This window comes from Mus pahari, chromosome X (genome assembly GCF_900095145.1).
Source record: "Mus pahari chromosome X, PAHARI_EIJ_v1.1, whole genome shotgun sequence".
Taxonomy (NCBI): domain Eukaryota; kingdom Metazoa; phylum Chordata; class Mammalia; order Rodentia; family Muridae; genus Mus; species Mus pahari.
Genome location: NC_034613.1, coordinates 119,271,933 through 119,287,690, shown reverse-complemented (window position 1 = coordinate 119,287,690; position 15,758 = coordinate 119,271,933). Strand labels below are relative to the sequence as shown.

The 15,758-nt window shown below is 39.5% G+C and overlaps 1 protein-coding gene across 1 annotated transcript in view; it reads right to left on the bottom strand.

Moving 5' to 3' along the window:
- Positions 1-205: 205 nt before the first annotated feature.
- Positions 206-15,758, bottom strand: part of Prps1 (phosphoribosyl pyrophosphate synthetase 1) — a 20,541-nt gene continuing 4,988 nt past the window's right edge. Inside the window, exons 2-7 of the mRNA XM_021187567.1 lie at positions 11,867-12,050; positions 9,340-9,438; positions 7,857-7,981; positions 4,242-4,415; positions 2,472-2,631; positions 206-1,167 (exon numbers count right to left, since the gene is read on the bottom strand). Coding sequence (XP_021043226.1) covers positions 1,075-1,167; positions 2,472-2,631; positions 4,242-4,415; positions 7,857-7,981; positions 9,340-9,438; positions 11,867-12,050 — 835 coding nt within the window. The 3' untranslated portion in view covers positions 206-1,074. The remainder of the gene's footprint in view (positions 1,168-2,471; positions 2,632-4,241; positions 4,416-7,856; positions 7,982-9,339; positions 9,439-11,866; positions 12,051-15,758) is intronic.

Here is a 15,758-nt window from a genome sequence, read left to right as displayed (position 1 = left end):
CCCAGAAGGAATTAATTATTTTTCATATAACTCATGTATACTACACAGAATTAATTAGTTCTAATTCTCACTAAACCTCAGATACTTTTATGTCTTGCTTTCTCTTAACAAGGTGGCTAAAATAGTTAGGAAAGAAAGATGTGCAGGCCAGGGAAACAGCTAAGACAAGTCTACTGAAATCAGATATGACAGTCCACCCAAAACAGCACACATGACATTTTATTAAGTTTCTTCTACACAACACAATAAGTTCAATTGAGAGGCCAAACGGATCCAAGGAAAATAAAAATTAAATACTTAAATTAATCAAAAGGCACTACGACACCACCTAAACACCACCTCAGAGGTAGTAGGCTAAGGAAGGTCGTGCTACAGCAAGTTACCTAATGGGAATGTTAGCAGTTACATAGCAAGAAGCAAGTCTTACAGATGTTGTTACAATCATCACTGAGTCCAAGATATCTGGCCAGGAAAGGGTCACAATAGCTAAAGGTAAAGCCAATGGGAAAGGAATAGGTGTAGAGAATCCAAGCGAGATAAATAAAATTAAACAAATAGCAATGGATCAGGCTTCTTCCTCCCAAAATAATAATTACTGCATTGAGCTACCTGCCCCTGCCTTACAGGGTGCTCAACAGCTGAACTATGTTTAAGGATGCTCAGGGTTCCTGCTATAGACCTCTGGAAATTTATTACACATGGGCTGGCTTTGTTGCTAGTTATTCTGAATGAAGAAAACCCCAAAGCATTCACATGCAATGGAGTATGAGCTTTGTCAATCATATCCTAAGGACCTTGTGGAATACTCTCTCAACAGTCTATACATATTTCAACAGCTGAGCTCAACTTAAAGCTGCAAAGTTCACAAAATAAACAAGAAAGCCAGGATACAACAATTCGGGTCGAACATCCTAGCAGTTAATAGCAATCTGTTTTTCTCCAATTTAGGACAAATTCTAATATAGCTAATGTGGGATGTAAAAAGCTATACTGAAGCAAGCTGGGTCTTCTGATCTTGCCAATATCAAGAAAAACAAGGGGTGGGGTAGGTTTATTTTCAAAATGCTTCAGAAGTTATAAAGGAACATGGCTGAACAGGTAGGAGACAGATTCTCCATTGTGGGTTCTCCTGATGGCTTCTGCAAGGATCATAGAGATGTCAATCACCTAGAAAGGCAAAAAATGCACCAGGTTAGTATAGAAGAGCAGAGTTCATGGGCTTAGCTGTAGCCTCTATGAGCAGCCTAGAAAGCAAACTGAACTAAGTATCTAGCATTCAACTCCTCCCTTGTACAATAATCACTTAGGAAGGAGTTAAGATGCAAACCCTGACTCAAGATCATTAAAAGATCATTCTGTACAGGCCAAGTTCATGCCTAGAGCAGGTGAGGATGGTTCAGCAGTTAAGAGCACTCACTGACTGCTCTTCCAGAGGACTAGAGTTCAGTTCCCAGTACAGGTCAGATCGTGCACTCACGCACACACACACACACACACACACACACACACACACACACACACACTAACCAGATTGTGGTGGCACACGCCTTCAATACCAGCGCTCAGGAGGTAGAGGTAGGTGGATCTGAGTTTGAGGCCAGCCTGGTCTACAGAGCAAGTTCTAGGACAGCCAGGGCTACACAGAAAAATCCTGTCTCTAAAAACAGACAGATACTCACAAAAAAAAGAGCATGCCTATAATCTTACCCCTTGGGAGACTAGGACAAGAGGATTGCAGTGAGTCTCAGGCTACCCTAGTCACCAGTACGCCTTGTTGCAAAAGATCAAAGCGAGAACATTAACAGAAAGCCTAGAGGGCTGGCTCAGCATTTAAGATTGCTCACTGCTCTTGCAGGATTTGAATTCAGTTCCCAGCATTCACAGGGAGGTTCACCACTACATTTAGCTCCAGTTTCACATAAGCACACACGTACAAATAATTTTTTAAATGGTAATTAAAGTTTTAAGAATATACAAAGCTGGATGTGGTCAAGCATACTCTTTCTTGACTGCAGCGCTTGGGAGGCAGAGGTAGGTAGATTTAGTTTACCGCCAGCCTCATCTACATACCAAATTCTAGGTCAGCCAGGGCTGCATAGTAGGACACTGTATCAAATAAACAAGCAACAAAACCATAGAAGGAAGCCAGGTCTTTAGCTAAAGCATAATGATTCCAAGTTCAAGGCCTGCCTGTGCCACACAGTAAGTTCAAGGCCAATCTGGGTAACTTAATGAAACTACAAAGTAGGACTCTGGACACAGTCCTTATCGCCAAAAGAAAAACAGAACAAAGGATGGGTTTAGAAATTCAGTGGTAGAATGCTTACCCACAGAAACAAGACTTTGGGTTCCATTCCCAGAACAAAACTAACAGAAAACCCAAAGAAGTTAAGCTTCAGTATTAACACATCTGACTTAATGTTACCATCTGCAAAACACTTAATGGAAATTTGGTTTTGGATCAATCTCACCTGTATTTTGGAGCAGTGTTTCATCTTGTCCTCCTGAGGTATGGTATTGGTAACTACTACTGCTTCAAAGCATGCATTGTTGATGCGAGAAATGGCTGGGCCAGAAAAGATTCCGTGTGTCAAGATAGCATAAACTCTGGTAGCTCCAGCTGAGAGAAGTCTGGAGGAAAAAAAAGATCTGATTAATCTGACATTCAAATACAGAATCTGAATTAGGAAGAAGGAAGAGTATTAATTTGTTATAAGAGACTATCAGACAAGTTTGTTTCACAAACAAGGCTAAGACCAAGTATAGACAAGTATCTTATGTGCTCACAGGACCTTCTAGTATACATGTAAAGAAAGTGTAGCAAGCAGTTTCTTCTAATAAGGTCACTAATCCTATCATAAGGGTTTTGCTCAAGATTTCACTAAGCCTAAATAACCCCCAGGCTAATTTGCAAAACCACACCTGGGGCTACAAGTTAACACATGAATTTTAGGGGGACACAGTTCTGGACTTATTAAGGAATAAAGCCTGGACTAAGCCTATAAAAAAAAATTCCCAAGTGTAACCGGTGTTCTTCTTCCTTTCTGATGGGCAAAAAGAAATGCCCTTCAATAGGATATGAAAAACTATATAATAAAACTATGTATGGTTCCACAAGATTGCAAGTTTACAACCCTGAAAGTAAGCTTAACCAGCAACTTAATTTGACCATGCTTGCTGCCCAGCCTGGGGACCTGAATTTGATCCGAGACCCACAGGGTAGAAGGAGCTAGCCATTCTGAAAGTTGTCCTTTGAGTTCCACATGCTTGCCATGGTATGTGCACATATGCACACTTACAAAATAAATATATGGAAAGGACATGTAGGGATTTCTAACTCATCAAAACAAAAAGGTAGCAGTGTACAATATTGTAAATATAATTAATGTCATTGAATTAGATAGTTAAAAGGGCAAACTTGGGGGGGGGGCTGGATAGATGGCTCAGCAGCTAAGAGCACAAACTGCTCTACCAGAGGTCCTGATTTCAATTCCTAGCAACCACATGGTGGCTCACAACCATCTGTAATGGGATCTGATGCCCTCTTCTGGTGTGTCTGAAGAGAGCAATGGTGTACTCATATACATAAACAAAATAAAAGGGCAAACTTTACCATATAAAAATTGTTCTGACTATACTTGAACTTAGGATTTCTGGACTTTATAATGGCACAAACATACTATGCATTCAGTAAAAAACAGGTATAGAATTTTCATCTTTCCCAGGTCTAGCAATATGTAATCAATATACTGTCTTGCCACAGCTTCCAGTCAGCCATGTAATGAGGGGAGACAACCCAGTCTATGGTAGATTGTGTTACTAAGCAAGGACTTTTAAAAGGTGAAGTGTATGTGATGGATTTAACTTTTGATAATTTATTAAGGATATTCTGGATGTAAAAGCAGTGTCTGTATAAAAATTAAAAATCTGAAACGAGGCTGGGCGTGGTGGCACACGCCTTTAATCCCTGCACTTGGGAGGCAGAGGCAGAAGGATTTCTGAGTTCGAGACCAGCCTGGTCTACAGAGTGAGTTCCAGGACATCCAGGGCTACACAGAGAAACCCTATCTCGAACCCCCCCCCCAAAAAAAAAAAACCCTGAAATGAGGAATACATACTAATCTATATATTAAAAGCTAGCATGATCAGAATATCCCAAAGCTACTTACTCCCTTCAGCTGTGTTTCAAAAAGAATCAGTAAAGCAGTTTACCTTTTTATTTCTAACTAGCCTGTACTCACTTGTCAGCAGCATGACAGATTGTACCACACGTGTCAGCCATATCGTCCACAAGTATGGCTACACGGTCCTTCACATCTCCCACAAGTACCATGCGGTCCACTTCATTGGCCTTCTTCCGTTCCTTGTGAATCAAAGCAAAATCCACATTCAACCGGTCTGCAATGGAGGTAACTCTGTAAAATAGATGTTCAAAGTTAGGGAAGACAGAAATCCAAGGCAAAAGTGGCTTCCAAAGCTGGGAGTGTCATTTAGTGGTAGACAGCTGACCCCAGGTTCCATCGCTTGTGCCCACTTTTACAAAATAACGGAATGTTTTTCCTGTGGGAGAATACTCCTTGAAACTAAAACAGATCTCAGAGCTAGAAGAAAGCAACCATCACTGACATCCCACAAAGCAAACATTACAAACTGGATTTTGTGGATTACTGCTTCTGTAATGTAATATTCAAACTTACACTGTTCATAGTGTGGATGGGCTAGATAGACATACCCTTCACCAGTCCTCCGAAGCAGTATATACTAAGGTATATGTTTGCTAATTAAAAGCAGAAGAGAGAGATCTTATAGCTAGTGCAGGGAGTGCACAGATTGTCCCAATTTCCATCATGGAAGACTTGTGAGTCTAGAAGTAGTGACAAGTGAACCTGAAGCTGGCAAGAGTGGAGTAAAGCCTACCCTCTCTCCCCATATGGTGTTAACAACTACCACTGATGGTGAATAGCAACTGTACCTGGTCACCAACCTTGAGATTCCTTCTAGAAAGAAAATTAAGCCAATTAACCAGACAAACAGGGCATGTTATATAGCCGAAATTATTATCAAATGAAGAAAACTCGCTTTTTTTCCATCAAAGGCAGGTTAGAAGACAAATCTGACAATCAAGTACAACACAGTTCACTTATGCAGAGTCATTTAGTGGCTCTTGTTCTTCCTCTTTTCCCTCTGTCCGATCTGTCCCTTCTCTCCTCATTCCCCTCCCCACTCTCTCCATGTGCACATGCCTGGCCTCTACTCCTCTCTCTCTCTCTCTCTCTCTCTCCTATTCCTCAACTCCCCTCTCCCATGCCCTAAATAAACTCTATTCTATACTAAATAAATAATAGAAAAATGTCATTTAATGTAAATGACAATAGGCTACCTATATGACATTTGTACCCAGACACCACTGTATAATCATAATCCTTGTCATAAAGAAAAGATTCCACCGGGTGGTGGTGGCGCACACCTTTAATCCTAGCACTCAGGAGGCAGAGGCAGGCATATTTCTGAATTCGAGGCCAGCCTGGTTTACAAAGTGAGTTCCAGGACAGCCAGGGCTATACAGAGAAACCCTGTCTTGAAAAAACAAAAACAAAAACAAAAAACCAACAACAAAAAAAAACAACAAAGGAATAAAAGATTCTGCTAGGTAATGTTGGCGCATGCCTTTGATCCCAGCACTTGGGAGGCAGAGGCAGGAGGATTTCTGAGTTCGAGGCCAGCCTGGTCTACAAAGTGAGTTCCAGGACAGCCAGGGCTACACAGAGAAACCCTGTCTCGAAAAACAACAACAACAACAACAAAATTATAAAAAGGAAAAGATTCCAGCTTCAGGTTTTGTTTTTAAATGTGACATTGATCAAACTTTAGCATTATGTCATATTTCCCTGTACCAGAGTTTTTGTTGAACAGAACCTGTGGCCATATAAGGTTCAAACCATAACTCTAGGCAACATATTTCTACCTGGTTCTAAACTAACCATACCATGTGCTCTTTAATTACTACTGGTTAGGCACCTAACATCATTTCCTTGGAATGATGACCCTCAAGACAAAATGCATGATATCAATTACTTTAAGTGTTCCAAATTATTCGTGCTCACTGGCCAAGACACCAACAAAGCAGAAAGGGTTGGAAAAATAACCCCTACCCCAGTGAGTGGAGAGCTTCTGTATAAATCATATCCACACTAGGGATCCTTAGCTACTCCCCAACTCTGCCAAGGCACTCGTGAGCATCACTCCCTTGAAAAATACTCCATCACTATGAAGTAATTAGAATATGAAAGAAGGACAAAGAACAGTAAGTCATTTGCAGAAAGTAGTATTCTTATACCAAACTTTAAACAAACAACAACAACAACAACAACAAAAAACAAACAAAAACTAACCCTTTTTGTTTGATTAAATCACTTTCTAAATCCTGAGAAAGACATGAATGCTTAAGAAGTTAAAAACAGATTGTGACCACTGTCACAGGCAATAACTGCTCATTAAATGGATTTCATCAAGCTATGTATCTGGCTGGACGAACCAAGGTCCCAGTTTATTAAAGAGATGGTTGGGAAAGATGTGAATTGTTTGAATTCTTCATGATTTGTTATTACATTTTTGTAAAGTTCTAATCAGTTTTTTTTCTACTCATCTGAGTTTTGTAGCCCTTCATTCTATTTCTACAAGAACATGTGTCATATTTTTGTATGTATTACTAACACACAATCCACTAAGAAAATTAAAGGCCCTTAGTCTGCACTATTTGAGCTATAGAGTATTGTAATTGCTAAACACAGGCAATAAGTTTGGTTTAAAAATTTAAGGTAGGGCTGGTGAGATCGCTCAGTGGGTAAGAGCACCCGACTGTTCTTCCAAAGGTCCGGAGTTCAAATCCCAGCAACCACATGGTGGCTCACAACCATCTGTAACAAGATCTGACTCCCTCTTCTGGAGCATCTGAAGATAGCTACAGTGTACTTACACATAATAAATAAATAAATCTTAAAAAAAAAATTAAGGTATAGGGTTGGAGAGATGGCTCAGCTGCTAACAGCACCGACTGTTCTTCCAGAAGTCCTGAGTTCAAATCCACATGGTAGCTCACAACCATCTATAATGGAATCCAATGCCCTCTTCTGGTGTATCTGATGACAGCTACAGTGTACTTATATATAATAAATAAGTCTTTAATAAAAAATTAAGGTATAGACTTTAAAATGCCATATTTTATTTCCCTCTCTGTTTAACATTTTAATTCAGGAATAAAATGGTCTAACCAACAGCTTTGTAAAAGGTTTGTAAAGGCTACTTTTGAAAAAAAAATATCATTCCATTCCTTTACATTTCGAATGATATCCCCGTCCCCAGTTACCCCTCCAAACCCACCAATCTGACCTGCCCTCTCTCCCCTCCCCTTTGCCTCTATGAGGGTGTTCCCCCAGTCATTCACCCCAACACTCCAGCATCCGCCTATGCTAGGAAGAACAATGTCGGCTGACTGGACCACTAGAGCACCCAGGGGCTAAGACCACCAACCAACCAATGTAAAGTTTACTTATCCATTAATGTAGGGTTTAACGATAAATGCTATTCATTGCAAATGAAATTTCCAACCCTTTCTGATAAAGTTCAGCAGTGTTGTTTTACTAATGTGATAGTCAAGCATAATGCAACAACTATTGGTTTTCTTGAGGCAGGTTTTCTCTGTAACAGCCTGGCTGTCCTCAAATTCGCTCTGCAGATCAGGCTAGCTTTGAAATCGGAGATCTACCTGCCTCTGTCTCCTAAGTGTTGAGATAAAAGACATGTGCTACCAATGTCTGGAACAGTACATTATTTTTAGGAACAATAGTAACCCTTACCTCTTGGCTCCACCAGCATCAGGTGAGACAATAGTACAATTTCTCCACTCAGATATATTCTCCCGTATCCACTTTAGGACAGCTGGCTCTGCATATAAATTGTCCACTGGGATATCAAAGAAACCCTGGAAAAAGGAGATGGGTTAAGTTTTGTCTTATTTTTCTTTTCTTTCATTTATGAATGTCTAACAAAGTATATGCAGAGAGATGGCTCATCTGAGGAAGGTATTTGCTGGTGAGTCAGATGTCTTGAAGAGTTTGCTCCCTGGGACTCACCAGCAAAATACCTCTTTCCTGGCAAAAATCAACAATGTTAGCCCTAAGCCAACTCACTCTGACCATAGGAACAGAAATGAGCCCTTATAAAGTCAAATTCATTCAAGTACTATGAACTGCCAAGCCAATGATCAGACTCCCAACTTACCTACACTATTTATGCCACTTGGTGTTAGTGTTGGTGCTGGTCCAACTGGTAAAACAGCTAGCGTTAGTATAGCATATAAACTCAGGGGCAACTATTTATATTGAATGATGAAATCAAGAGATGTGTTTTAATAGTTTATATAAGTTGTATTTCTCAACAAACTTGGCTGCTGCTTTTTTTGTAGGATGAGCATACTCCTCTATCCTATGTATGTCACTGTATTGCCACAGGATTCAAATGGTATTAACTGGGAGTATATATATAAATTTTTTTTTTTTGGTTTTTCCGAGACAGGGTTTCTCTGTGTTGCCCTGGCTGTCCTGAAACTCACTTGCCTGGTGGGAATATATATATATATATATATATATATATATATATATATATATTTATTATTATATGTAAGTACACTGTAGGCTGTCTTCAGATGCACCAGAAGAGCGTCAGATCTCATTACGGATGGTTGTGAGCCACCATGTGGGTGCTGGGATTTGAACTCAGGACCTCTGGAAGAGCAGTTAGCACTCTTTAACCGCTGAGCCATTTCTCCAGCCCTGGGAGTTATATTTTTAAAGCAGGTTTTATTCTCTCTCTGCCTGCGTCTTCCAGATACTAAGATTGTATGCATGCACTACCATATGTAGCAGAAAATTTCTTTATATAGTATAAATGTGGCAATTGATTTCTCTTGCTCTGGGCTTGTATAAAAAATCCTTAATGTCTGTAGCTCTAAATTTATGACTGAGTATTCTAGGGGTAAATCCTGACAATAGCTACTACCGTTATTATCAGCTACATCAACCAAGTACAATAGACTTAATATTTTATAACATATATATATTCTGTTTTATATATCAGAAGTAACCTACCAAGGTTATAAATTTAACTGCTAGTAGGTTTAAATAGAAGCATCCAGATGACTAGTTCTAATCCTAAAGCCCATAATACCAAACTGTCAAAAGTTCTTGCTTCATTGTTCAGCCTCCAGACTGCAGTTATTCACTTCCATGCCTGACTCTCCTCCCACCCTTCTAACTCTCATTATGTAGCTTTAACTCATACCTGAATTTGAGATGCATGTAGATCCATGGTGATAATATGATCCGCACCTGCTACAGATAGCATATTTGCAACAAGCTTAGCTGAGATTGGAGCCCGGCTCTGAATAGAAGAAAGAAAAGGAAAAAACAAAAATCAAAAACCAAGATGAAAACAATTCATTTGCTTGAGAAACATTATTGTGGACCTAAAAGCCACATATGGCATATAAATTCAGTGTGAACTAGCTATATTGAATGATTATACACAATAACTAAATCTAGTTTATACAAACGAGCTGTAGTTCTCAATTAAGTTGTTTCTCTTTTTATAGGACAAGTATATACCCCTCTTCCCTATACACACTATTGTATTGCCAGAAGATCCAAATGGTATTATTAGTTGGAAGTTTATACATTAAGATTCATGTATCTGGCCAGGTGTGGTGGTGCACGCCTTTAATCCCAGCACTCCAGAGGCAGAGGCAGGCGGATTTCTGAGTTCGAGGCCAGCCTGGTCTACAAAGTGAGTTCCAGGACAGCCAGAGCTATACAGAGAAACCCTGTCTCGAAAAAAACAAAAAAACAAACAAGCCAAAAAAAAAAAAAGATTCCTGTATCTGGTTTATTTACAGGATGAGGTATTTACATAAAGCTTTGCAAGCATCTTCTAATTAATAATCATTTTTTACAAATGATTAATTTAATTAATACCTAGGAGGAAAACTAGCTTATTTGTTTAGTATGACCAAGTATAGAGTAAAACAGACTTTGTAGTAGTTTTATAGTGGCACAGGTATGTTGAGGTTAGTATGAAGCTGACCTTCAGATGAATCAGATTAACCAACTTTATTTTGATATAGGTCCTGTTAGGTGGCATAAGTACTGAGTATGCATGCATTAAAATATTTCGATAAAACAAATTTTAGAGATAGTATGAAGACTAAGCTTGATTGACCGTAGTAAACACTTGAATAGATTGAAAATGTATGTATAGGGCAGAAAAGATGATTCAGTGGTTAAGAGCACTGATTGCTCTTCCAGAGTCCTTGAGTTCAATTCCCAACAACCACATGGTGGCTCACAACCATCTGTAATGGAATCTGATGTCCTCTTCTGGGCTGTCCAAAGATAGGGACAATGTAGTCACATATATGAAATAAAGAAATCTTTTTAGAAGAAAAAAGAAAATGTATGCATAAGAAAACAGTCAGTATTGACACATGCCATTGACACATTCCCTGGAGTCAGAGGCACACTGATCTCTTACGAGGCCAGCCTGGTCTATCCAGAGAGTTCCAGGACAACCAGAGCTACATAGAGAGACCCTGTCTTAAAATACAACAAAACAAAATAGTAGACTAAGACAGGAAGTGGTGGTGCACACATTTAGTCCCAGCACTCTAGAGGCAGAGATAGAGAATTCAAGGCCATCCAGGTCTACCCAGTGGGTGCTAGGACAGCTAGGGCTACTCAGAGAAACCCTACCTTGAAAAATAAAACAAAGCAACAAAACCGACAGCAATAGAGGGATGGGGTCACCAACGTACTTTAAAATCTTGACCCAGAAGTGTTCCTGTCTAAAAGAACTACAGGGACAAAAATGGAGCAGACACTGAAGAAAAGAAGGTCCAGTGACCTGCCCAACTTGGTATCTATACCATAGGTAGGCACCAAACCCTGATGCTATTAGTAATGCTGATGTGCTTACAGACAGGAGCCTAGCATGGCTGTCCTCTGAGAGGCTCTACCAGCAGCTGACTGAGACAGATGCAGATACTGACACCCAACCATTGGACTGAGTTCAGGGACCCCTATGGAAGAGTTAGGGGAAGGATTGAAGGAACTGAAGGGGATGGTAACTCTACAGGAAGAACAACAGTGTCAACTAACCTGGACCTCTGGAAGCTCCCAGACACCGAGCCACCAACCAGGCAACATACCCAAGCTGGTTGGAGGCCCCTGAGACATATGTAACAGAGAGCTGCCTTGTCTGGCCTCAGTGGAAGAGGATGCCCCAGGGTGGGGGGATACCCAGGAGGGGGCACCTTCTCAGGTGAAGGGGAGGGGAGATAGGGAAAGTATTCTGCAAGAGGGAACATTTAGGATGCAAATAAATAAAATAATAAAAAAGTAAAGCCATACACTATCTGTTACAATGCCACTTCACAGTATTCACTTACAAATGGATTTCTGTGGGATTTGAATATTCTTAGCTATAAAACCATTTGTCATCTAAATAAAAGTTAAAATTCTTAAGTAAAATATATAATATATATGCACTGCTTTTAAAATCAATTATATATCATTGATATAAAGATCGGGAATATTTAAGGACATATCACTTTGGAAGGCAACCATACTAACCACTATACCACTAATCGGGCATCTATCTAGCAAACATGAAAATATACAACTGATAGCTAAGGACTTTGTGACTTTGAACAAGGATCCCCTTTTCCCTACATTAGAAAAGATTCTGAGCTGAAGGTATAACTCAGTGGTAGAGCTCTAGGTCTAATCGACACCAATTAAAAAAAACCCATTCCTACCTTATCCTTCTTATCTTGGCGGGCATAAGGGAAGCATGGGATGACTGCAGTAACCCGGCTGGCTGAAGCAATCTTGCAAGCATTAATCATGATCAAAAGCTCCATGAGATTGTCATTTATCTCACCACATCCACTCTGTACAATGTAGACATCTTCTCCACGAACGCTTTCCCCAATTTCCACACTAAAATAGAAAAAGAGAGAATGAATATAAACAATAGATTTTTGTAAGCCACCACAGTCATAGGATCAGCATTAATACATGCTACAGATGGGTTACAGCTACATGTGTATATTGATCACTTCAGAGAGGACCTAAGGGCTAGGGAGAGATAGCTCAGTGGTTAAGAGCACTGACTGCTCTTCCAGACATCCTGAGTTTAATTCCCATCAACCACATGGTGGCCCACAACCATTTGTAATGAGATCAGATGCCCTCTTCTGGTGTGTCTGAAGACAGCTACAGTATACCCACAGACATAAATTTAAAAAAAAAGAAAACAAACAAACACAATAGAGAAAGAGCACCTAAGGGAACCTGTATACTAGAAGCAGCTTATCATCCAGTTTCATTACAGTTTACTGTACAAATATTCTGAGTTTACAAATGTGATACAGGATGAAAGAGATTGGTTGACTTTAAAGTATTTATAAAGATGTAATTGCAGCCAGGCATGGTGGCACACACCTTTAATCCCAGCACTCGGGAGGCAGAGGCAGATGGATTTCTGAGTTCAAGGCCAGCCTGGTCTACAAAGTGAGTTCCAGGACAGCCAGGGCTACACAGAGAAACTGTCTCGAAAAAAACAAAACAAAACAAAGATATAATTGCACTGTAATTTTTTCATCAGATATAGTACCAAATCTGCTATTAATGGTAACTATTATAGTCCACATATAAGGAAAGGAAGAAAATCTTCAGAAATGAATCACGACTGTTCTATATAAAGATGCTATGAGAAGACAATACCTCTCCTACCATAGTGTAAGTTTGCTAAAGTATCAAATACGCCAAGCCAAACTAAGTACTCTACTAGGAATATGTAAAGGTGAATGAAAGAGATGTGAGCCCTGCCCTCTTTCTGTGCTAACTACTCTGAATTAAGCAGAAAGTCTTGCTAACTAATATGATCTGGAGGGATGAGATTAGTCCCTAAGAACATTAAGTGGCTGGGTGTGGTGGTGCACGCCTTTAATCCCAGTACTTGGGAGGCAGAGGCAGACAGATCTCTTTATGAGTTTGATGCTGGCCTGGTCCAGAGTTCTAAGACAGCCAGGGATACGTAGTCTCAAAAAAACCAAACCAAAACTACAAAATTGGGCCAGTGTTGGTGGCATACATCTGCAATTCCAAGACTAAAGAAACTGAGAAAGGATGAAGGTGATTTTAAAGACAAGGTAGCTACATAAAAAGAGACCCTTGTCTGAAAAAAAATGACAAAGACATAAGTGCAAAATGAAGAAAAACCAACAAAGTAAAAGGCTAGTTTTTGAGTGAGAAAAAAATACCATTGATAACCCTCTAAGATAACCAATGAATACAGCTTTGTAAGTAAGGAGGTGGGAGGATCTGGGAGGCCTTGGGTGAGGAGAAAATATGATCAAAATGTATTGTATGAAAAAAATTAGGCAACAAACTAACACCCCCAGCTTAATCTGAGAATTCTACCAGCATTTAAACAGCATTAGTGCTAATTTTACAGTCTTTTCCAGAAATGGATGAGAAGGAAACGGGTTCCAACTCAGTTTTATTGTGGCCAGGAAGTATTACTTAGATACTAAAACCTGATGAAGGCAGTATTAAAAGCATTGAAAAAGAGCAGGAAGAAAGCAGATGTAATAATCTCAAAGCAAATAGAAAAGACCCTTTTGCTAATTAATAAGTCAATAGTAGGGCTTTATATGTCTTGACTTGCTTGTTTTCCTCTATTTCTTTTGTCTTTTCCTTCTTCACACAGGGTTTCTCTGTAACAGAGTTCTGGCTGTCCTAGACTTGTTCTGTAGACCAGGCTGGTCTCAAACTCAGAGGTCCACCTGCCTCTGCCTCCCTGGCATCGTGCTCAAAGGCATGTGCCACTGCTGCCCAGCCTCTCTAGTCTTTTATCAGTGTAAATATACTTTTTGTTACATTATACCATAGCTTTGCAGGAAAATATAATTTTCCAGTGTCCAGAAAAAATATAATTAGAAAGTTATAAAACACCGAGTAAGACATTTTTCCAACTGCCCCATAAGTCTACAACTCGAAATTCATTTTCCTGACACTGGGAATGATATTCATTATTTTGTACATGCTAGGCACTGAGATATACTATACTCTCTACTCTCAAAACTCAAATTTATTTTTATTTTCTTTTTTGGGGGACAATAAAGGACTCATGATGGCCTGCAATTTACTATATAGAGCTGAGGATGAACTCAGACTTGATTCTCCTGCCACTTCCTCCAAAGGCACCACCATGCCTGCTTCTAAATTCAATTTTGATGGCGTGCACTTATAATTAAGACAGTAGGCTGAGGGCAGTTTAGGATAGACAGTGAACTCCAGGGCAGTCTGGGCCAGTTTATGACCCTGTCTCAAAACAACCAACTAAACAAATAAACAGTAAAGAATATAATTGTGTACCATTATACCTGGGTATACTCAAGTAAACCATTACTGCATTTTTCAATGAAAGCTGAGGTAACAGAAGTATAAAAAAAAAAAAAAAGAAAGAAAGAAAGAAAGAAAGATACTTCTGTGGACAGTGGAAAAAACCTACTTTAATTCTGTATTTTCCCAGAAGCTGTATAATGCTATGAGGGAACCTGGGAAACTTCCAATTTCTATAGTTAGCATAAGAAATTGTCCATCTCTGAACCAGGTTTGGTAGTATACACTTATACTTCTATCCCTTAGGAAATTGATGAAGGCCAAACTTACAAACCTTGTCTCAAAAAAAAGGGGAAAATAGTTTAAAATATTTTCTCCTTAGCTTGTCATGCACCATTCAGTTTTTTGTTTGTTTGTTTTTTAATATTTTTTGGATATATCCTGTCACTTTCTGGCCACTAAGCTTCTTGCCCGTATCTTTAATGTCTTTTTTTTCCCTATAACTACTTACCCATTTTTAGGCCTCTGATTACAATTCCTTCTCTGATAGTTTTATTAAATTGCATTCAGAGAACCAGTAATAATAAAAAAGAATGTAGTGGGCTGGTGAGTTGGCTCAGTGGGTAAGAGCACCCGACTGCTCTTCCAAAGAGTTCAAATCCCAGCAACGACATGGTGGCTCATAACCATCTGTAACAAGATCTGACGCCCTATTCTGGAGTGTCTTACATGTAATAAATATAAATAAATAAATAAATAAATAAATCTTAAAAAAAAAAAAAAAGCCCAGAATGTAGCTAATGTACATGTATTGAATGTAGCTCCATTGGGAGTGTTTCCTTAGTATTTGGGACGTCTTGGGTTAGATCCTATCAAGGTGGGTGCAGTCTTTAATTCCAGGTTAAGACAGGAAAATCAGGTTGTAAGGAATTTGAAGATAACCTGAATTGTCTCACAACAAAACCTTTTGTATGCATTCCTGCGTTCCTGAGACAAGAGGTTCACAAATCTGGAGTCAATCTGAGCTAAGCATGCAAATTTGTCTCAAAATTAAAAACGCATTAATTAACCGGGGCAGGCAAGATGGCTCAGTGGGTAAGAGCACCCGACTGCTCTTCCAAAGGTCTGGAGTTCAAATCCCAGCAACCACATGGTGGCTCACAACTATCTGTAATGAGATCTGACGCCCTTTCCTGGTGTCTGAAGTATAACAATAAATAAATCTTTGGGCCAAAGTGAGCAGGGACTGATCGAGGGGTTGAATCGAGGAAGCTGCGGTCCAAAAAAAAAAAAAAAAAA